Source organism: Frieseomelitta varia, unplaced genomic scaffold (genome assembly GCF_011392965.1).
Source record: "Frieseomelitta varia isolate USP_RPSP 00005682 unplaced genomic scaffold, Fvar_1.2 scaffold_738, whole genome shotgun sequence".
Lineage (NCBI taxonomy): Eukaryota > Metazoa > Arthropoda > Insecta > Hymenoptera > Apidae > Frieseomelitta > Frieseomelitta varia.
In genome coordinates this window covers 306,569-329,424 of record NW_025110521.1, presented here as the reverse complement: position 1 = coordinate 329,424, position 22,856 = coordinate 306,569, and the positions used below count along the sequence as shown (strand labels likewise).

At 44.8% G+C, this 22,856-nt stretch overlaps 1 protein-coding gene across 7 annotated transcripts in view; it reads left to right on the top strand.

Moving 5' to 3' along the window:
- Window positions 1-54: 54 nt before the first annotated feature.
- LOC122535572 overlaps window positions 55-22,856 on the top strand; it is a 122,117-nt gene continuing 99,315 nt past the window's right edge. For all 7 annotated transcript variants that reach the window (XM_043667237.1, XM_043667236.1, XM_043667235.1 and 4 more), the window contains exon 1: window positions 55-5,940. In XM_043667237.1, the coding sequence (XP_043523172.1) occupies window positions 460-5,940 (5,481 nt within the window). In that variant the 5' untranslated portion in view covers window positions 55-459. The remainder of the gene's footprint in view (window positions 5,941-22,856) is intronic.

The following is a 22,856-nucleotide window of genomic DNA, read 5'->3' as shown; positions in this document are numbered from 1 at the left end:
CATATATATATATATACAATAAATAAATAAATTCATATATATATATTATATATAAATATAAATATAAATAACGCGTGACGCAACGAGTGAACGGATCAAAGTGTGAACAAGTGAACAGAGTTAAAACAAAGTTAAAAAGAAGAAAGAAAGAGGACAATCGACATGGAGATCGACAACGTGCACAGTGCGTCGAGTTACCGTGGTTTCATCGCGTCGGACGTCTCCGTTGGATACGTCGAAGCGTCCGACATATCCACGTTCCTCACCAGGCCACGGGGAACGCTCTAAGTCTGTTTTTTTCGTTCGAGTCACAACACATACATACGCGTGACGATGAGTCGGCTCAGGGATCATCGACAGCCTAAATATCGTACTTGGTGGATCGTCGAAGCTTAAAAACACAGGAACACACACGGGGTCGATTCGACGTACCGCAAGTCAATCGCGAACGCAAACTTGATGAAAATGGACTCGACGAAGTTGGGTGGGCCAGCCCCAACCAGTCCAAGGGCTCACTCGCCAGCCCTACCGGCCTACAACGCCACCACCGCGGACGGCAACATCGACTACATAATCGGAGATTACATGGAGAGACTCGGCACGAGGCTAAACACGTTGGAGAACGAGCTGAGGTACGCCTGGAGGGCGTTGGATCTGCTTAGTCAGGAGTACATCAAGATGTGGGAGAGGCTCGAGAAGCTGGAGGGCCTCCTATACGAGCAACAAACGGTAATCAGCCAATTGATCGAATTCTACGCGAACGGCGGTACACACGAGACCAGCAACGTGCCGGTGGAGGAGACGTTGGCCAATCAGCAGAGCACCGTTGGCGAGCTGGACGCGATCGCGAAGAGCATAGGCGCAACAATGGGTATCGAAGAGACGAACGCGATCAGAGAGAAACTAGCCCAGCAAGAGATCGCGAGGATGCACGGGCTGACGCAGGACAGTTCGACCGCTGCCGCGGTGGTCACCGACATGCACAGAAACGTGAGGAACTTGGACACTCTGGAGACACTGGCGGAGGAGAGCAACATACCGGACGAGGCGTTCTACAGGAGCCTGAACAACGCGTACAGGGAAGACTTGATCTGCGGCGACACGTCCAGGCCGACGTCGCAGTTGGGCATGATCTGGGAAGAGGCGGAGGACGAGGACGTGAATGGAAAGAAAGAAACGGAGGGGAGAGACATGTTCGACAAGACGATGTCCAAAGAGAAGGAGCTCGAGGAGCTGGCAACGAAACCGACGAAGGAGGAGATTCAGGAAGCGGTGACGAAAAAGGAGGACGAGGCAGACGAGGACGAGGGCGAGGTGTTCAGCGCGGCTGATTACAAAAGTTACCGGGGGAACACGCCCTGCGTCAGCGAACAGGATCTCGCCCAGCTCTCCAGACTCAGTTCCATCGACCAGGTCGCTCTGGAGAAACTGCACGAGCTGGACCGGTTGACCAATAAATTGCAAAAGGATTCGCAGAACCTGATAGAACTGCAGTCGAAGCTGATGGACTCACCGAAGAGGCAATACAATTCCGAGGCTGAAGCGAAGCTGGCGGAAGAGGCGAGCAGCATAGACGAGCAGCTGAGAAAGATTTACGCGGAAACCGACGTTGACAGTTGGACTTTTTCGAAAAGTCCCGGATCAACCGGTCGATCGATCTCAAGAGTCAGCACTGACAGCGGTCTGGCCACCGACGGTGACTTCACTACCAGGTCAATTTCACCGAGACTGACGTCCACGTCCAGAACCAACTTGGATTCGATTTCGAGTACCTACACACCTCCTAGGCTGGGTACTTACGCAACGACTGTACGCGAGAAGAGCCCGGAGCCAGTGATCCAGTTGCCGATCGACGTCGGTAGCTTCGCCAAAGGCTACGCGGAAAACAAAGAACTGACCGATCTCATGGTCGAGAGTTTCGCAGCAGTCACCTGCGCCTCGCCCACCATTTACAGCACCACCACCGACAAAGTCCCATCTCCCACCCACTCGGCGGGAAGCGTCCACAGCGTGCACAGCGTCCACAGTGTGCAGAGTCTTCGAACCAGGCAGGACGGCTATTTCGGCAGCGCTGCTCGACTGAATTTAGAATTCCAAGAAAGTAGAACGCCTCCGAGTCCGTCGCCCAGCTCGCCACCGCCGCCAGCTCCTCGAGACTCGACCGAGCCGTTCCTCATGCCAGGACCCGACAAGAGGGAGCCCGAGACAAAACGACCTCAGAGTCCCACGTTCTTGAGAAGCGCGGAGAAGCTCGTCTCCCTGGAACAAGGTCGCCTAAGCCCACGAACCCCTCACTCGCCTAAGTCACCGCGAGTCTCGCCTAAGCACACAGCCAAGCCAAGCGTGGCCAACATCGTCGCAGCTAAATCTGACTCCGGCCTATCTTCCATGAGCGGATGGAGCAGCTTGGATAAATCGCCGAGCTCGCCGAAGAGTTCCATCGCCAAAATGTTCACTTCGTACTCGGTGGACCACGCCAGAGCGACTCTAATCCCAAGTACAACGACCGTCAGATCTGCCAGTCCGATCCCGCCTTTACCGGAAACTACAACCACTGTCATCACGCAGGAACCGCTGTACGACACGCCGGAAGGGAGGGACGCTTTCGCAAGCACCACCGCGGTCACGTTCACCGTTACCAGCCACTCCTACACCGCGGCTATGAACCATCTGTCTGGTTACACGTCGATAAAGACACCGACGACCAAGGAAGACTACAGCTTCGTGCCTCCTCCGGCACCTACCGCAACCACCTGTCAGAGTCCGAAGAAACGAGGTCGCCAGCAAGCTTTGCAGCACACCTACGACACTGTGCCGCCTGGAACTACGGCGATCGACTACGTATACAGGTCCGAACAACCTGCCATTTACTCCGTGGCTGGGAGCAATCGACAACAGGCTATCACGAGTGTTTATACGAGCAGCGCCGGTGGCTATGGCCCGAAAACCACCACCACCGCTTACTATCCAGACGCAGTGGATCAATATAACAGCTATCAGGACAATTACACAGCTGTCCAGTATACGGAGTCGGGTGCAGTGGCGGCTCATCTGAAGAAACCTCTGAGAGCCAGCGCGTACACGGACGGAATGACGAACCACGAAGGGTACAAAGCCGCGATGTATCGCACAATGTTCCCCACGGGGAACATCACGGACGCGTTGTCGTATTACCCGACAAGCGCGAATCTGCCACGAACCGAGACGAACGAGACCTCGTGGTTGAACTCGATGGAGGATCAGATTCCTCACGACTCGACGTCATCTAGCATCAGATCGCTGACTTCGGACGGTAGCTACGCCCAGAGTCCCTACACCGACAGAAGGTATCCTCAACCACCAGCGTACCAAGCCCATCAGTATCATCACACGTACGCGAATCAAAATTACCCGCAAGCCTATCAACAGCAGTACCAGCCGTACAGTCAAAGACTAACCAGCACCGAAAGCGCACAACTCACCGACGGATACCAGAGACAATGGCAACGGGAACATCAGTACATACAAGATCATGAAACAGGTGGCAGGATGCCAATCGATCAGACGCAACATCAGCAGGGCGAATACTACGACGCATCGAGCGTGATTGTGTCCCAATCGGGGTACATCAGCATCGCGTCGAATTTGAAGGACCACGAGATGGAGAACGCGAAAGCTGGCAAGAAGATGAGACGCGGCTCGTCGTTGAAAAACGCGATGAGCTCGATGAGCAACTGGTTGCCGGACTTGCATCTGAGCAAGAGGCACAGAAGTCACTCGTTACCCGGCGGAGTGAGAAGGGAAGACTTGGACATGTCTCAGGAGCAACAGCAGAGGCTGCCGCAGGATGCGAATATGGCCAGAGGTCGTGGACGAGGCCAGGCAGCCAGAAAGAAGAAGAAACACACGCTGGTGTCTACCGTGTCTGGGATCTTACAGAAAGCCAAGAGGCGAAGTCATCAGTCTCAATCCCTGTCGGATCCCGAACAATCGGAAACAGAGTGGAGCAGTGGAAGACAGAGTGGCCTGTCGGAGGATGAGGACAGTGTGATGTCGGACGTAAATCAAGAACCTCCGTTCTTTGCCAAGGTGAAAACAGCTAGCACGAAGCGCAAACAGGCACCCCAGCCGATTCCACAACAGCAGCAACTTACCGCTCAGCCATTACCTTTGCAACAAAAAGACTATATACAGCAGCAGCAGCAGCAGCAACAACAGCAGCAGCAACAACAACAACAACAGCAGCAGCAACAACAGCAGCAGCAGCAGCAGAATCTGCAGCAGCAACAGCAAGCCCTTCAACAGCAGATTCAACAGCACCAGGAGCAATTACAGCAGCAAGCGCTACAAGATGGCTGGGCCAAAGAAAAGGATCAGAAAAAAGACGTGGATCGTGAGATGTCTGATCAGATCGGTGGTTTCGAAGAAGAAACGTCTGGGAAGAGCACAGGTTCCGGCTCTGGTGGCTCGTCGATATTCCAAACTGTCGGAGACATCAAACGATCCACCGGCAGCTCGGACGAAGCACCCAACGAAAAAGCCCCGAAACTTCCCCCGGTGACACTGATGGGTGGTGCGAGCATGGAATTCGCGGTGTCCAGAGCGTTAGGCAAGTACCGACAGAGACAATCCTCCACTGTTTCTGACGAGCAGCCTCCCAGCGAGGAGGGCAGCACCGAGAAAAAGTCCGACGAGGGTACCGTCCAAACACTCGAGACGAGCTTCGAGTATCCGGAAGACATGTCGGAGAAGAGCGAGAAGAGCGAGAAATCCAGCAGCACCAGGCTGCCGGAACTGGTGACCAGCATATCGGAGGAGGCACCGCCGTCGGAAGGAAGCCCATCCGCGTCGAGCACGAGAGGGCAAACGCCAGGCAGTCGATTCCTGCCGCGGCATCAGCAGTCCCTCGAGATTCCGTGGACCGGCTCGAGGCCGGGCGAATTGGACGAGGACAATCGTAGCACGCATTCCTATCGAAGCACGTCGAGGGTCTCCTCCAGGCGGCAAAGTACGGAGGACTCGATCGACTCCGAGGACGAGTGGTATCGATACGAGCTGAGGAAGCTCGAGGAACTGGAGAGGCAGTCGCAGATAGAGATAGAGATGGGCGAGGTACTGGTGGAGGAGCCGGAGGAGGCTGATCACTATCAACCGGATGAAACGGTGAAGCAGAAGATGTCGTTCGTCTTGAAAGAGTTGAAAATGAAGGCGAGCACCATATCGAAGGAGCAGACGAAGGAGGAGAAAGGCGAGGAGGCGCGAGCGAGTAAAATGAATGGAACGGTGGCGAAGGATCGTCGGATCGACGAGCGAGACAGGTATCGGGACGAGAAACCGATCCCAAAGCGAAAATCCGCGGAGAGTGTCGAGGCGGTGTTCGCGAGGGTGACCGACTATCACACCTGGGCGCACGAGGAGGAAGCGAAGAAAGAGAAAACGCCCTCGTCTATGGAGGAAGGCTCCTCCGGGGAGACTTCTGGCCCCGACAGTCCCGTGCAGTCGATGGACGAAGAGGAAGAGGAGGAACTGCCGAAAGACGCGGACGAACAACCATCGAGACGCAGTTCCAGCGGCTCGACCTTTCGACACGGTGAGAAGATCCACCCTGGCTCGGAATCGATCTCTCGCGAAGGTAGCGTAAGCGTGCCGCCTAGCGAGGTCTCCGTCAGCATCCCGGGTGCTTGGGATTCTGAGAGTACGGTGCTCGAAGGCATGGAACACGACGAAGCTGGCAGCGCCGAGACGACTACCACGGCTACCTTGAGCTTGCCAAAGATCAAAATCGATTCGTCGACCTGCGGCAGCTCGGACACGACGTTAAAGGAAGGCCAGGTGAGTCCTGGTCCGCCTGGATCGAAATGGAAGCTTCTGAAAGCGTTGAAGGAGAGAAAGGCGGAGGAGAAGTTGAAGGAAATCGAGGAGGCCTCCAAGGAGACCACTATCTCCCAGGGACCCACGGCAGTGAGTATCATGATAAAGTGAGGACACGAAAACCTCTGTAAGGCGTACTCGAGATTCGGAGATTGGGTCAAATCGTAGAGTTAAGTGATTTACACGTGTAAGCTAATTTCTGGTATATGTTCGAACACGATGGGTTGATATAACGATTCGGTTACGTTGGATAATAATAGTAGTAGTAGTAGTGGTAGGTTTTTGACTATATTCCACGTGTAGGATGTTAATAGCTGACGAAGGATAATTTTAGATCGTTGACGATATTTTTGATTTCGTTTGTTCGCAGTAAATGGAAAGTATTTGTCTGTATTCCGACTAGCGAGAACCTTAGTTTGGTTCAACATTTTTTAATCAAGGTATTACGTACTTTTTTCGTCCTGGAAACATATCAGAAAGATTCCTTTAACATCCTGCACAGAATTAACCGAGAGAAATCGAGCGACACGAGTCCACGACCTGCAAGTATTAATTTTTCTACGTCATTATCAAGAACCACGATCTAGCTGTAAAATCTAGAAAAGCGAACGAAATACGACGACGGTCGCTAACTTGTGTCACCCGATTTCCACCAGCAAGAGAACACCATTTTCTTGAAACTATTTTACCGGTTCAGTGTACCATTCAGCGATCATTCGATACAATTATTACTATGAGCGCGTGATTCATGGCTTCTTTTTTCACCAGCGAGTGTCGAGTACGCTGTACGCGTACAAATGGACCGTAAAACGAAGCAACGTACGAATTTAAGCACGATTTCGCGCGTTAAGCGTAACCGCAATATCTGCCATCCAATCATGGCGCATCCAGTCAATACTAAAATACGTACTACGATACTACGACGCAAGAGATGGAAAAGTGAAGCTTTGCCGGACGTGTATCACGTCTCCTCGTGGTCTGTTTTCGCGTCGATCGCGAAAATGCAGGACCACGAAATCGACGCGCAAAACCGTATGACGAACACGATTTAGTAACGAACGACACAATGAACGATGGTACTAGTCAATTCAGCAAGTGCAACGTCACTGACGCTTGGCCAAGCAATACACGTACTTGTAGATGACGAGAATCTGCAAGTGCACGAGGATCCATGGAAAAAAAAAAAAGAAAAAAAAACAAACAGATCGGTGATCGTGAATCGACGATTCGATCGATTTCGAGATCGCCGTTAGTGATTACAACCAAGAGTAAATAATCGCAGAGTGACGGGCTAAAATAATACGAGGCTTACATAATTAAAATAGATACATTAGGGGTAATTAGATGGTGCTTGAATAATCGATACGCTTTAAGGTAGTAGTAATAGATAGGAAAGCCGCGTGCCTGCGCGGTCTGGCGAGGGAATTCGCGAGAATAAGGGGCTATAAGTATTATTCGGTCAATTAATGTTTCCACGACACGTGTTTGCAGGGAAACGATAGTAGTCTTTCATAAGTTCTCACGAATCGACCAAGTCACGCTCGACGTTTACGCGTGTCTCCATTCACGATTCTTCTCTCGTGGCTCTTTTGCCCGCATTCGCGCACGCGTGCGTAGAAACAGGTGTGTGCAATCTTTGCACAGTCGAAAGGTAAAGCGGTAGACTATCTGCAGCGTTTGTTGCCGCAAGTAGTTACGAGTCACGAGACTCCGATCTATCGATACATCTTGATCTTCGACGACAGTGGCCACTGAAAATTGTACTGTATTTAAATACGATTTCTCACGTTCAACGTTAATTGTTCTCAGAATCTAAGAAAATTGTAATGGAATTGTACTAAATTTTAACAAAATAACTGACATTCTTTAATTTCCAAATATTCAGCAAATCGTACGTTTTTTTGTTTTTTTTTTTTTTTTTTAGATATCGTGCAATTCTGTTAGCCACTGTTACAAACAACCATCGAACGTAGTATTTAAGGAACTAGTACTCCAACGCATTTACACGCTCCAGAATTCATTCGACAGCAGAGATTAAAATACCCTAGAAACGCCGAACCAACCAACGGGTAATTAATTAATTCTTCCCAATTAAACCGCACAAATTTCCAAGCGAGGTGAGTGCGCGCTGAATGCTAGAACTCGTAGAACTCGTCAGGGATGGTTCATCGAGAAAAAAAAAAAAACGATGTCGACGAAGAGAGGACGGCAGGCAAATCGCGCAGGCACGGCTGAAAAGAGGAGTAGAGAAAGATCTCGTTCATCTCGTGCACATCGAAATCAATCGCTTCCGAGGAGGCGCGAAGGAACGAATAGGAGCGAAAGGGAGAATCGATTCACCGGCCATCGGTATTTCGATTCACGGGCGTATCACGTAGGGGGGAAGGGGGGGGGGAAGGGACACGACGATATTTGTGTGATCGACGATAGTTTCGCCAGAGAGACACGAATCCCGCGCTTCGTGCCCCGGCCGTTTATCGATCACCTCGAAAACCAATAAAAAGCACCGTTCGTGTAATTTCAACTACAGTGGCATTTACCCTGGAAATTGGCATTTCAATTAATAATACGCGTAATCGAAAGACGGGAAAACCAATTACATATACGTATATCGCTTTTCGAGAATTTCTGGAAACGCTGATTTCTTTATTCCTCTTTTTTTTTTGGAGAGTTGATTGACTCGTAAAATAGTAATTAAATATTTGCAATTAAATATTTTGCTTCGCCATTGTAATTCAAAATTGAAATAAGAAACAAGACGAAATTTAAAGCAAGGACCCGACAAAATTCGAAATTTCAAGATCGAAGAATAAATAATAAATTCTTCCGGACATCGTGACATAGAACACTCTTTAATTCACGATTCAGAACGTCTGAAGATTTCAATTTTTGTTTCTATTAACAAAATGTCTTTTTTTCTTTTTTAACAAGTACTAGCATTTTAAACTGGCGCTGTACGCAGCTAAAAAGATGTTTTTTTTTTTAAATTGTTAAATTTTGTTTCTACAAAAACTCTGTTTCCATTCTACCACGTGACTGAACACGGCCTCGCGAAGTAGCTACGTTCACGATTTATCTGAGAATTGTGCCAACAGAAGGTGCAATTTCGAATCTGTTCCATTCTTCAACGTAACACGGTGGTAAAATTCTCGTCGATCCCTCCCACTCCCCCTGCATTTTACAACGTACCGGCATTCCGCTTGACAGAACGTGAAAACGCGAAAGTCGATATCACGTCAAATCACGTGACAAGATATTACGCGGACAATACCATTACACCCGCTTCCTTCCGTTCTATTCTACGCGCGCGAGAATATGAATGCCACGGGATCTCGAAATCCCGCGACTCAACGAACATCTATTTACGTTCACATCGTCGAGGAAACGCGACGAGTGATTATCATCAGTGACGTTTCGAATATTTACACGATGAGAAATTTCTTTCTTTTTTCTTTTCTTTTTTTTTTCATCGTTTTTACACACTGACATAATAATTTACACGTTTGACGATTCGCGGTGGCTAGGGGTGAGTTTTTTTTTTTTTTTTTTAATCAAAGATACGCGATCGATAGCTAAAGTAAACGATTATCGTCGTGCACCTCGTAGTATTCGTAACTAAGTGAACACTATATACGCCGATAGCATGATAGCAAGGTAATTAGAATCGATAGCTGAGCGATGCGACACGTAGGTATATCTACTGTCGCGGGGATTACGCAACGGGAAGTAATAGAGGCAGACGTTGTGTATAACTGTTGGCACGTTAGGAAACTGCAATTCACACGGAGTTTCGTTTTTCAATCGATCAGAAAGAATTGAACGCGCTCGCTTTTAAATAATCCTTAATCTTTCGTAAAGAACGTTTCTTTACAAAATCCTATGAGCAGTAACGTACGCCAATACGCCAATACACATGTTCACGATTCAGTGATATCATTGGAAGAAGATTTCCATTGAAACCCGCATAGATACGATTTCTGAAATCGTATCGGAAATCAGAAACACAGATTTAAATTCAAATTGTATTGTTACGTGTTCCGAATCTTCCGAAGGATTGAACGCGTGCTGTATCCTCGCCCCTTAACACACGTTATTCTGAAAAGACGCGCCATATAACGAAATACCCAACAGTCCCATAACAATCGTCCCATTCTCGCCTTATGGTCCGATATACCTACGGCATCATACGCTCGTAAACGATCGGTAGGGAGTAGCTAAGATCTCGCTCGCATACACATTTCGTAATCTCGAAACGATCGATCGCGTTCCCGTGTACCGATGAACAACCGTTCAAAATGCATAACACGAGCCCGCAATAGTTTCATAATCGAACGGAGAAAGCCAGAGACGCGAGCAAAGGCACACGCCGACGCATCGGCCGTCAGTTCGTACAGTCGTGCTACGTGACGACGGCAACAGTTCGGCCATGCTCGAACGTGTGTTGCAATGTTAACGCAAATGCGAAAGCGAAAGAACTACCGGCGTGAACACGCTCGCGTCGTACATACGTCCAAAGTATATGCTTCCGTATCTAAAGACTTCGCAGCCGTATAATACTCTTAATTAAGCTAGCAGTTAATTGATCGTGCGTACGTACATTTGATGTTAGTGTTTTAGAAAAGAAAACCGGGCTCTGTACCTGTTCGCGATCCCGGGTGAACTCGAGCTGAGACTTTCCACGAGCGTCGGATATATCAATAGCGTCTAAGTTATTCGTGCGTAGATACGGGATGTTTTATAAGTGTGAAACACGTGTTTTCTGCCCATTAAACGAAGCGAAGATAAAGCATTCGTTTGCTAAAACAGAGGTGGCTAACTGGCGGCCCGCGATCGCTTGTCCCTACTTTACTGATCGCTGGCACTACCCCCTCCACTGCATCCTTCTCTCCACTTGCTGAGAGAGGGAAGCTCATGGGCGAGGAAATTTCAATGTAGTGGAGAGAAGGATGCAGTGGAGGGGGTAGCGGTCAGGAAAGTAGGGCCCGCAAGCCGCCACTTAGCCGGCTCTATAGAATATTTATCACTGGGGAAAAAAAAAATGGTGTTTGACGTACGTTTTAAATTAAGATTAATATCTCTAAATTGAACAAGATTGAAATGATACTCAATATACATTTTCCTTTACTTCTCGATCTATAAAATTAACCAATATGGCTCAAGTGCTTCAAGAAGACAGAAGGTACAATCTTTCTGTATTCGAGAATTTTCGAAATTTTCAATTGCCTTTCAACTTTCTTCAATCATCGTTGCTACCATCGCGTGAAAGATCTCACTCGCTTCGAACGAAAGGAAAAATACACGACGGAAGATACAATCCTCCGTTTGAGTGCAACAGTTGAAAATCGCTAACCAAAAATCTCGCGTCTGCGTTCCAACACCCACGTACGATCTATACACACAGATATACATATATCCGACGCCCCGATGGGGAATCCCGGCTTTATCCGGGATAACAACGCGATCGCGGACTCGTGGCTCGAGGTCTGGCCGGGCAACCGCGCGTTCTGTTTAATTAGTCAGAGCCTGGAGACACGTATTACGCTCGGCCGATCGATTCTTCTGTTAATTGGCGAGTCGTGCCGGGTCGGCCGCCTGGTCGTTCGAGACGCGATCCGCCGGTGATGTCAATAGCAGCAAAAAGTCGGGAGGATTGTCGTGGGCCCTCGTTCCGATGCGGCGCTCGAGAGGAAAGGGAAATTGCGGCGAGATGGCTGGTGTGTGCGTCCACGTGGCTGGATAATTAGCAATCAGACCCTTCTGCCTCATCAGGGGTTCGCCTCGATCATCGGAGGGCGTTGTTGATCCACGCTCGCGTTAAAACACGAAATGGCTTGGTCGAAGGGAGAGGTCGTATCACGAGAAGGGACGAAGCTCGTACTCGGTAATAGCGGCAGAGGAGTGTTCGCACATTAATTTGCGAAAGTTTCAGACGAACCAGGTCATTGGTTTTATAAAGGTGGTTAAATATGTATTTCGGGTATGTGAGAAACGCATAGAAACGCTGTTTTTCCCAAAGAGAGGACGATAGTAAATAGTTTTATGATTTTTTTCCCCGTACGATGGATATATATGTTGCAGTAAAAAGCTTGACCTAAATGGAGAATGCATATCATGTGTGGAATCTCGTGTGAAATGCGAATTAGATGAGGGAGAGATCGGAAAGAGGAAAATCAACTGGGAGAGATGTGAAAGCCAGGAATTGTTGAAATATTTCTTGAGAAATAACAAAATTCAAACAATCTGCAAGACCTTTGCACGTTACCGTAGATAGATGTGGCACGAAGAAAGTTCTAAATTTTAGAAGCATCGAAGTTTGCACGAAGATCCGATACATTGTAGGGGAAGCTTGGTACAAGCGAGTAGAACGGAATTCCGTAGAATCACATTTTTAATGGGAAACTGATCTCCGCTCTATACCAATTTACATAACGAATTGAAGTAAGCTTGAAAAATTTAATAATAAATTTTCGTTGAGTTATCGGAAACAAAGGAGAACGCAGTTCACTCTCGCCCTTAACGTTATTAAGAATTTCTTTGCCAAGCTTAGTTTCGAGAAAAAAAATTGTAAAGGAACACGGTGGAAAATTAAAGAGATTTTGCTTGACTTACTTGAGAGAATTAATTAATAGCAGTTTTAATAAGAAACACAAGCACAAAATCGCTCAGTTGCACTGGCAAAACGGTCACGTCGAAACAGAAATGTGAATTTCGTGCCGGTAAATTTTCAATTAATTCGTAATCGTCTTGTTAACAAGCTTTCGAAAACTAAATTTTCTACGTACCGCCAACATGGTGAATTATTCTACAATTTTATCACACTCTTTTTCTACTGTTAACTAATACTTTCAATACTGACCAAGCGTTCAAGCTGAGCTCTATTCTTGTCCGTTATCCCTAAGAAAATATTCCCCCCATTTTCGTCAGCATTTTCTGATTTTTCGCCGGTGTTCTAAAATTCACGATTTCTCCGTCTAGTGTTTAAGACTTCTTTTTCACCAAACGCGTTGTTCAATGAACTCTTTGCCTTCAATCTCAATTTAATCTCTCCTCGCGTGAAAATTATTTTAATCTGCGAGAACGGAATAAGAGACACCGTGATTTGGTTTAAACAGTTAATATTCGCCTTTTATCTTTATAAAATATACAGGACAGTGAAGAGGTGCTGGCTAGATTATGCCGGTGATGTATAGATACCGTAGGCTAATATCTTTCTACGAAGATTACTGTCCTTTTAAGATAATGCGATTACACGGCACATGATACACGTCGTAATTGTTGAAAATTTAATCAGACAGGAGGATAGTCTCTCCTCGACAGTGTTCCAGCAAACACTATAGGGCTCGAATTAGAGGAGGCTGACACTCTATAAAATAACATTCACAAAATTCAAACAAAGAGTTCAAATAAAACTCTTTCACTGTGAATTTAATATAATCTTCCTGGACCGAATTACGCTGATTAAAAATCATTAATATTGATCGAGATCATTCTCTCTTAGATGACGAATCGTCAGTAAAAACAACAACGATAACAAATATCGATCGTCAAAGTAACAACGTTGAAATCGTGAAAATCAGCTGTTGCAAAATAAATGACGTGTCACGTTACCTCTAACGTGAGACTCACATTTTACGACTGATCGTGAAATCAAGTACATCTTCGATAAAAAAGAGTCAGATTAAAAATTATTGCGAATTCATGCTCGTAAGGGACGAGACGGCGCGCTGACGTACGTTAAAATAACGTTTCATCGAAATTTTTCTCCATGGTTTGAGATTTCATGCAGCTAACATTCCTCGTTACTTCCAGCAACTCAGCGTGGACGTGCGCTCACGATTCTATGCGGCAACACGTACCGCTCATAGAAAACGTTCATCCCGAAAGCGATAACGATATAACCACTGGTGGCTGAAGTATAAAAAGGCGAAGTTTCGTGTAATCTATACTCCTTTGAGACTGTTTATTAGTGAGTTTAAGTGATCGAACGTGGCTACCGGGTCCAAATAGATTTATTGCAAGCCTCGTGTATCGCGAAACGCGAGCAATTGAAACTGGCGGGAGATTGAAGTTAACCCGGGGGAAAGTTCAAAGTGAGAAACTCGTTTGCAGCGAGCGCCGTTTTAAATTTATTTTAAATTCGAAAAATCTCATCTCGTCGAACGGCAAGCGACACGTCGGCGGAAGTGCGTGTAGAATCGAGAATTTCAAAGCGAGAATAATTACAATTATCACGAAAAATTAAACGAAAAAGATATATATATATATATAAATACATATACAAAAAGGAGATAAAAAGTAATGGAACACATTCGACAAATTAAAGTGCAAGGAAAAAAGCGCAACTGCACATTTGCAATTCATGGGCGAGAGTGAATTATTTTCGGAGAATTGCACACAAGGAAATGGGATCAAAGCTATGTAGAGGTAATAACTCGTGCGTTTACGATCGGAAAAAGCAGGCCCGAAGTACGTCTGGAACTGTATATTTTAGTCAAATGAAAAGGGATCGATCATAATTTCGAGGCTTCTCCGATTATCTTCGAAACGAAGCCTTCGAGGCGGAGCACGCCTTTCGTTCAGTGGTGACTGTGTATGCCGCGCCTCCCGATCTCCCCTTTGCTAAATTATTTCCAAGCAACCAAGTGTACAAAGAGACCGTGTACAAAGAGACGTTAATTACGCCTCCACTCGATTGCGAAACACACGGCGATCTTTCTTTCGAGACGACGCTTTTGCGAACGAGAGCCAACGAACGAACGCCCGGACCAATTATGTACCATTTCTCACTTTTATATGAAACGAGTTAAGGAGCAAGTTAGGACAAAAAAAAAAAAAAAAGAAGTCAGAGATCCAAGCGAAACACGAGACACGTGCTCGCGTCTAGTGACGTTAACTGTGTATCTGTATTGTACGATTCTAACGATTATGGATATTGTATATGTATATTATCACGGTGTCGTTGTGTCTAACACGTTCTTAACCGTCTTTCCGTCAGTCCGACAACGAGGCTGTTAATAACTCAAAGATCTCCTTTCGAAGCCTTTGTGTTCGTCGAACAACGCTCCGACATATCGTTCGATATTCCTAGTCGAAATACTTTCTACCGCAAGTTGAAGAATCAATGGAACAGGAAATTCTGTCTGAAAGCAAGCAGGCAACACGCGATTCGTGCACGTGAAATATATGTCAATAGAGACGAGAGTTCGTTCGGATCTTACTTAGACTTCCACTAGCGTTCGAGCCGATTCTCAGGATCCTTCGAAAGAGAAAGAAACATTTATCAGAAGACAAAACAGATTGGTACCATACGGACGTTATTCGACGACACGCTCGAGAGCCCGGATTCATTCTCAAGGTTCATTCGAAGAATTTCGTACGGCCTCCCGGGACCTCGCACACCACACGTGGGATCATCTTCGTTCAACTAAGAAATCAGTCGCGCGGCGATCAGTTGCAGAAACGGCGACCTCCGCGAGAGAAGATCCTTGGGGATCGCGAGTATTTCGGGTTGTTTCAGCTGGTTAAGCGGGCGATTGCGCGCCGTCTCGCGGGATGTTCACCTTGTCTCTTTGGAGAAATGTCGGCAATATCGAGAAAGCCGAGCGAATAAAAGCAAAGCGGGCGAGAGCTGCACGAGTGTCAGAAAGATTAAAATCAGTCTTGGCTGAGGCACGGAGTGGAAGAAGCCGACACAAGCGAGAAAACTCGGTAAAATCTGGACGAACGTCCGCAGTGGAAACGCGACTGAAACCGCAGGGACGCTCGAGAGTTTGCCTCCGTAACCAGAGATCAAACCGCTTGTTACTGGCGAGCCTCGAACACACTCGTGTAGCCCCCTTGGCTCAGCAGTGGCCGAGGCCTGCCATAAGCGCAACACTCGATAGAAACGAGGCTGTTAAGCCGGTTGTTTCCGGCATGCGAAGCTTCTCGCGGAAAGCCACCCCCGCTGGTCGCTTCTCTCGCGGAGCGCGCGTTACGCGCACGCTCGCGCGTCTTGCTCGTATCGACTCGCGCGCGTACGAGTATACACACACACGTCAGAAGGTATAATCCACACACAGAGACACACACGTACACACACACGTATTGTAACGGTACTATAGCCTACGCGGTAGTTTTGTGTCAATTAATAACGTAACGAAACCGTTTAGCCGTGTATCCTCCATGGGGGACAGACATATTACGTTATAGGGTAAGAAGCTTTCGTGTGATAACTGGCAAACGCGTGGCGAGGGAGACGTGTTATGCTCGGGTCGCATCTCACTGGCTCACGCACGCGAGTGAGCCGAGGAGAGGAAAATTCTGGTTAGGGGAAAAGAGAGAGGAAGAGAGAGTGATAAAATGGTCGACGTCGCCGAACTGATCTCGCCGAACGTCGACCGTGATGTCTAGAAAGGTTGTGTCCGGTTGCTTCTCGAGGAATGGAGTGTGCAGGTGTTCGAACGATGTTGTTACACATCAGCCACGTGAAAATAATGTTTCTTGCACGATGGGAACCGTTTTCCCTTGCTCGTCCGTTTTAATTTTCCAGCCGGGGTAATTGGATTGCGCTGCACGGTTTTATGGCGTTTTTGAAAAGGAAAAAAGAAAAGGAAAATGAACGAGCGCGTGATAACGTTTACGGTGCGAAGTCGGAACGAAGAATAATAAGGCGCGAACAACAGGTCTCTCAGGGGAAGGGAAACGAGATCGTGAGACGCTTGTTTTACTCGTGAGTTATTTGATGCCTGAAAGTCAGTTGCGTCAGTTTTTTTAATATGACCTCGACTTATTTTGCTCATGCGTATTACTATTCCTATCTTTCCCGGTTGAAATAAAATATCGATGCTGACGATGCTTGTCATCGTATATAATAGAATCGATCAATAAAGAAAAAAAAGAAACTAGTTTGAAAATTCGTGCTCCCCCTAATTAAAATTGAAGCGGTATAATCCTTCCTATTCGCATCGAGATCATCGTTTCAATGAAGTTTAATGATGTTCAGCGGGGATGAGGGAAGTGGATGAAATTTTGTAAATACCCTCGTTGTATCATCTTAAAAGAATAAGCCTCTGAAAGGAGTATCTAACGCATAATTAGATCCTGTTCTTAACTTTATCAAGAACACAAAGCAAATTCGCTGGTTCAGCGGAGATTTTCCAGCTAAGTAACGAATGCATAAAAAAAGAAGCCTGGGAGCGATAGCATCGTACAGAAGAACTTAAAGAAACACGAGAGGGGGAAAAATAAAAATGAGGAAGCCGGCAATTAAAAGTTTCCTAGCATCTTTCTCGTTTTCTGTCGGATATCTTGCTCCTTGTATCACGTTTCACAATTAAACCGACGTCAGAGGTTAGAATTACGCATTTCAGAAGATCATTTTTATAAAAGTTCTGTAGGTAAAGCTGTTGTAGAAAAAAGAAAAAAAAAATTACTCGAAAAATTGTAGTTCCATTTTTACCGTACAGTCCATTATTATAATATCGTTCGCGCAGCCATGAAAGCGCTCGAAAATTGCGTTACAAAATTTGAAAGCACTCACCGTCGCTCATTTGCGGCTCATCTATCACTTGCTCCTTCCAACTTCTCTGTACATTAAATCTTCATGAACAATTTTGCGCATCTGTTGCGGCGTCAACCTCGATAACCATCATCTCTCCCTGTCTGCTACACTCGTACCGTTGCAACAACTTAATCGTTCGCCTCAAGATCTCTGCTGTTCCATCCAGCCCTTTCGTCGAAATTCTACAAAAAGCATCGTTTCATCGTCACAATTGCGTAAACGCGCGGTTGATCGGTTTGAATTTCAATTCTCGCAGACACGCAAAAAAGGGAAAAGAGAATGTTCTAACCGGGACTGACTCGCCGGGGTTCGAAGTTCCGGTAATCGTGTAATCCTCTTTAATATTTACACGCGGCTGGTAGAAGGGGCGCATTTAACTTTGGCCATTTATCACACGGGGCACCGGAGCCACGTGTTTCTGTGCAACCCGCGACGAGCGAAATTATTGCACGCTACGACCTACATCATGCAGCCGGAAGTATGAACTCCGGGAGTTCTATTATCTCGGGAGGGGTGGCGAGAATCAAGCGAACAGCTTTGCACCGCTATATTAAAGTTCGATATTTTATGAGGCGATGCGCGTTCAAATCGTCCACTCTTACCGTAGAAATATTTTCAACGTACTTCTGAACGTGGATCGTATCTTTTCTTTCTCTACTTTCCTCCTCCTCTTTTTTTTCTTTTTTTTTTTTTTCTTAATATCTGAAGATTTTTAATATTGAAAGTTTAGCAAGATGCTTTCGAAAGGCTGTTCATTATTTCTAAAATGAAATCGAACGGTATTGACAAGATACTGAAAACAGTCGCGATCAACACGCTGTCCACGTGTAAAGCTTTTCATATGATCTCAAGAATCATTGTATTCTCGCGAGGAACGATCATGTTCGCTAATCCTAGTTCTCACATATAATGCAACATGAGCCACGCTACGTGCTGACATAATAACGAAGGCGTAATGGGACTAACGAGACTAAACTTCGAGGCTTACGTTTGATATAGCATTGTTGCCGATCCTTTGAAACTTGATTTGCTTAACGTCGTAATTAGTCGAATCTAAGAGTCATAATACGTACATAAGAAAATATATACTCCATTTGTATAAGTATTATACTCGTATATAACACGCTGTGTACATTGTGCGTGTGTTACATTAAATATCCTAGAAGATGCCAACTCATTTTTAGATTCTTCTCACGAAGCTAGCAAAAATTATGCTTCGCTAGCTGCAACCTCGAAATCAAGGGATATATTCTCTAGGAAATATAGTCCAATAATCCTTCCAGTATTATATAAAAGTATAGTGACCAAATGTGTAACCAGCTTTGTTAGATTCCCAAACTGTGTTTCGAGGAAATTGATTACAAATTCCCAGTTACAACGTGTGTTACAACGTTAGAATCTCGATGAAGCTAATTACAAATGATTTGGTAGCATTTTGATGAACTACAATATAAATTGCGCGAACAGTGAGCGCAGCATGAGTGTCAGTAAGTCATCAAATATTTATGAAGCTGTGTAGAACGTTTCGAAAGATCTCTTTTTTTGTAAAACTAGGACACGATTTACATCCAGAAGCTCCAAATGAAACTGACTACAAAGAGCAGACTATGAAACTGACTCGATGCAAAGACTAAAAAAATATTCCGCAAATATCTCGACTGAGAAGCATCAGCTCGAAGAATGAAAAGTTGACGAATGCAAGAAAAAAAAAGAAAATGAAAATGATAGCGTTTGTACGTGCGTAATTTCTACGACGATGACACGGAGGCGTTTGTACGATGAAGTTTTTGAAATTGGAATTTTTCTACGTGTGTATTTGTACGTAACGATCTACTTGGAGTTTGTACGATACCATCCACGCGATTTTCACCGTCGACTTTTGTATTCGCGTATTTCCGATTTTGTACCGTCACAATTTATTCTACACGATTTTCCATACACATTTTACTACAGGAATTTTTCTACAACAAAGAGCGAAGAACGTTATCAATTTTAAACGTTTCATTGCAATACCCTTTTGGATAGTAACCAATTTTACGGTGACGATCTTTGCTAGTAATTTATACATCTCTTTACACGAGCGGAGGAGTATTGAAACAAATGGGCAATAATTTCTTCCATCGCTTTTAAGCCGTAAAATTTAAACTTTTTTCTCACGTGATAATTTAAAAGAAAAAGAAAAAGAAACATTACGTTTTTTACAACATTCTTTTACTATATTATCTGTACGTAGTAAATCCTACTTGATGATAAAAGTAGGATATTAAAATCACAGCGTCTCACGATCGCAACTAACGCATAGAAATATTATTTTCCAACCTGGCTGACTACTCGTAAGCATATCCGACAGAAATATTATAAACAACACGGCGGAAGTTTCAATCAACGTTCTACGTCTTACACCAAATGCTAACAGGCTCCACTTGTTTAGCAACTTTTTTATAGATAAATCTTCTTTATAGCTTCTAATCGCAGCAATTCATCGAATTCTAAAACTATCCAGGAACGGATAGCGTTAAGCTTTATAGAGGTAAGGTATATAATAACAAACCGTAGCCAGACAGAAACAAAAGTAAATACGACAACGTGGCGCGAAATTTTAGTGGTATACAGTATTTTACAGATTTCGTTAGCCTAATAGCGGTGAGAAGGATCGATTAACTTGTCGATGTTGGTCTTAAACCAGGTAAACCGAACTAAAATATAATTATACAATAATATACAGGGTGCTAGGAAAGTTTCTTAACCGTATACTTACCTAGATATTATCTTCTACAATTCCATTTTGAATGAAATTCTACGAAACAATGTATCAACAAGTGCAGACGCAAGTGCATGTGCATTCTTGACAAAAAGTTGAACATCCAAAAAGTAAACCAAGCACGCTGAACCAACAACCAAACTGAATCTGAAAAAATATATATACACACACATATACATATATATATATATATATATATATATATATATATATATATATATATATATACACATATATTAGCTTTTATACCATAAAAATCATTCGCCGTTTGACGATAAATTTCAAAAGTGCAACAAAAATTATAGTCTCAGATATGATCTGCGTGCCCAACGGACGGCGTAAACAATTTATCTCATTCTATCTCCAACAATGAATCTAAACTAGCAATCCCGTCAGCAATAACTCACCAACAGATAATCATCTTACAAAGAAACCCCTGCCTACGGAAACGATCGCGCTACCACATAATCCACCGAACCCATTAAATCCGCTGATCAACCGTGTACAGGTTTTACCGCACCGTTACCTTTTAACGCATCCGGAAAATCACGCGGATATTTCCCGGATTGTGGGAGCGCCTGAAATCGTCGAATCGATTTCAGGCTTTCCACTCGTTGTATCCAGGCCGCGATTCACCGAAATATTGTATACGACTGAAATTTGAGGCGCGTTCGGCGTCATTAGGCCGGCGATGCAGCGATGTTCGCACGCACGCACGCACGCGAACGGCTATCTTGTCAGCTGCATAAAACCGGCTTATCGCCGGCGAATTTAACGACCGGTTAAGCCGACCGTTTTATTCGAAACGCTTGGGGATAAACCACAGGCGTGAGCCGTGGGACGACTACCAGGCTAGCACGTGGGATCTGTAACTGGCTGCTCCACTAGCGCAATTAGCACAAACCATGCCGCGCTATCGTTGCACGCGTACAGCTCGACATATCACAAACACACACTGCGTATCGCCAGCGTTCTTGTTATCGCTGGGATACGGGCGGGAATTGTTGCTTATCCGTGCTCCCCGTGCTCCATTGACCCTCTTTCGTCAATCTTTCATGCGTAACCATCCAGTTATTATTCGTTTTACGCTAGGGTAGTTCGCGTTTCTCCGCTAGTCGACTCTGTCGATTGTGTTTATTTTGATTTCTTGCGACGAGTCGATGCTGTCTTTCTCCCTCCCTTTGCCTTTTTTCAAACAGTCCTTTCGCGGATCATTTGCTCGATTTTTAATTGTGACTGACAGAGGAAACTCTGCGAGTTGTTTTCAACGTATTGACGAATCTTTCAGTACGTTGTTTTATCGAATGATTTCTCTCGACGTCGCCGTTTGTCAGGTTTTTCTGGTAATTGGAAATTGTCCCCTTTGCTAGGGAATTTTCGTCGTTGAAAGTTTTAATTTAATTTCCATTCAAGTATGTATTTTTCTTTCCTTGACTAGCTGTCCTTTTGTAGTCCTTTTGTTGAAATACTTACAAAAGTTAGTACTTCCTTCTGCGCACTTTTATTTTGCTTTTTCGTAACGCTGTTTAATTCTAATTTTCCTTGCGTTCCTATTTCAGATTCTCTCTTCGTGCATTGCCATCATATATCTCTGTGTTACATTTTCTTTACGATTATATTACCCATTCTTCCTTGTTTCATGCAAAGAAAGCGTGCTGAAATCGTGTCCCAAAATTCTCAGAAAATTTATGATTCTGCTTCTCTTATCTTTCTTCCTGCCTTCTAACATTGTCTTCAAAAACTTCTAAATATTTACGTAAGTTTCTCTAACCTTTTTCATCCATCATTTCATAATTGTTACCACTTGTATATGGATTCATAAATACTCTCACAATTTTTTCATTTTTTCCGCTACTGATTTGTATCATAACATCTGAATTTGCTTGTTAATATCAACGAGCCTAACTCAGGGGATCGTGAATCGAATTATTCGTATGCATATCGGACATTCTGTTGTTTGCAGTTTTCGCAGTTCATTCTCCAACGAAATGCAAATTATCCTGGAACAATTTGCTTCGTAAAATGGAGGACGCTCTCCTATTGATATGTTCACAATTATGATCGCACAGGTACACAAGTTTACACAGTGCCTGCATTAATTAATAGTTACAACCACAATATGTAAATAAACAGCTGATTCCGCGGCGTTCTCAAATCACTGAAAATGATTCTCCCCGAGTTGAAATGCGAATTTTAAATCGTAATTTGTCCCTGATATACAATCAATCGTCAGAACAATTTCGTGCTTGATTTCATAAAATTTCGAAACTGAAATTTAATAATTAACAACAAACATTTTACGTTTCTCTACTATCTATTTCGCATCTTTTAACGTTTGTTTAACATTTAGTTGAATAATTTCAAATTTAAAGAACAAAATTCCACGAGCACCTCTTGCGAAGCAAAGGGAAATCTACAGTAAGATATCTAATCACAAAGTTATTACGGCCATTGGAAATTTCAAACATATCGATAAAAATATCAGATTGTTTTTCTAAAATAGACCAAATAGACAAGGAAGCAAACAGTTCACTGCCACTTTTTAAACCTAAATATATATACATATAAAGACGTTACTTAATAATAAGTTTTATGCGTGTGTTGAAATTTCTGACTGCTCGGAATAATCGAGCGCAAATCCAAAATCGGAAAACGATTGAGTGACGCTTACAAACCTCTGCTTACAGTTCAGTTGACTTTCAT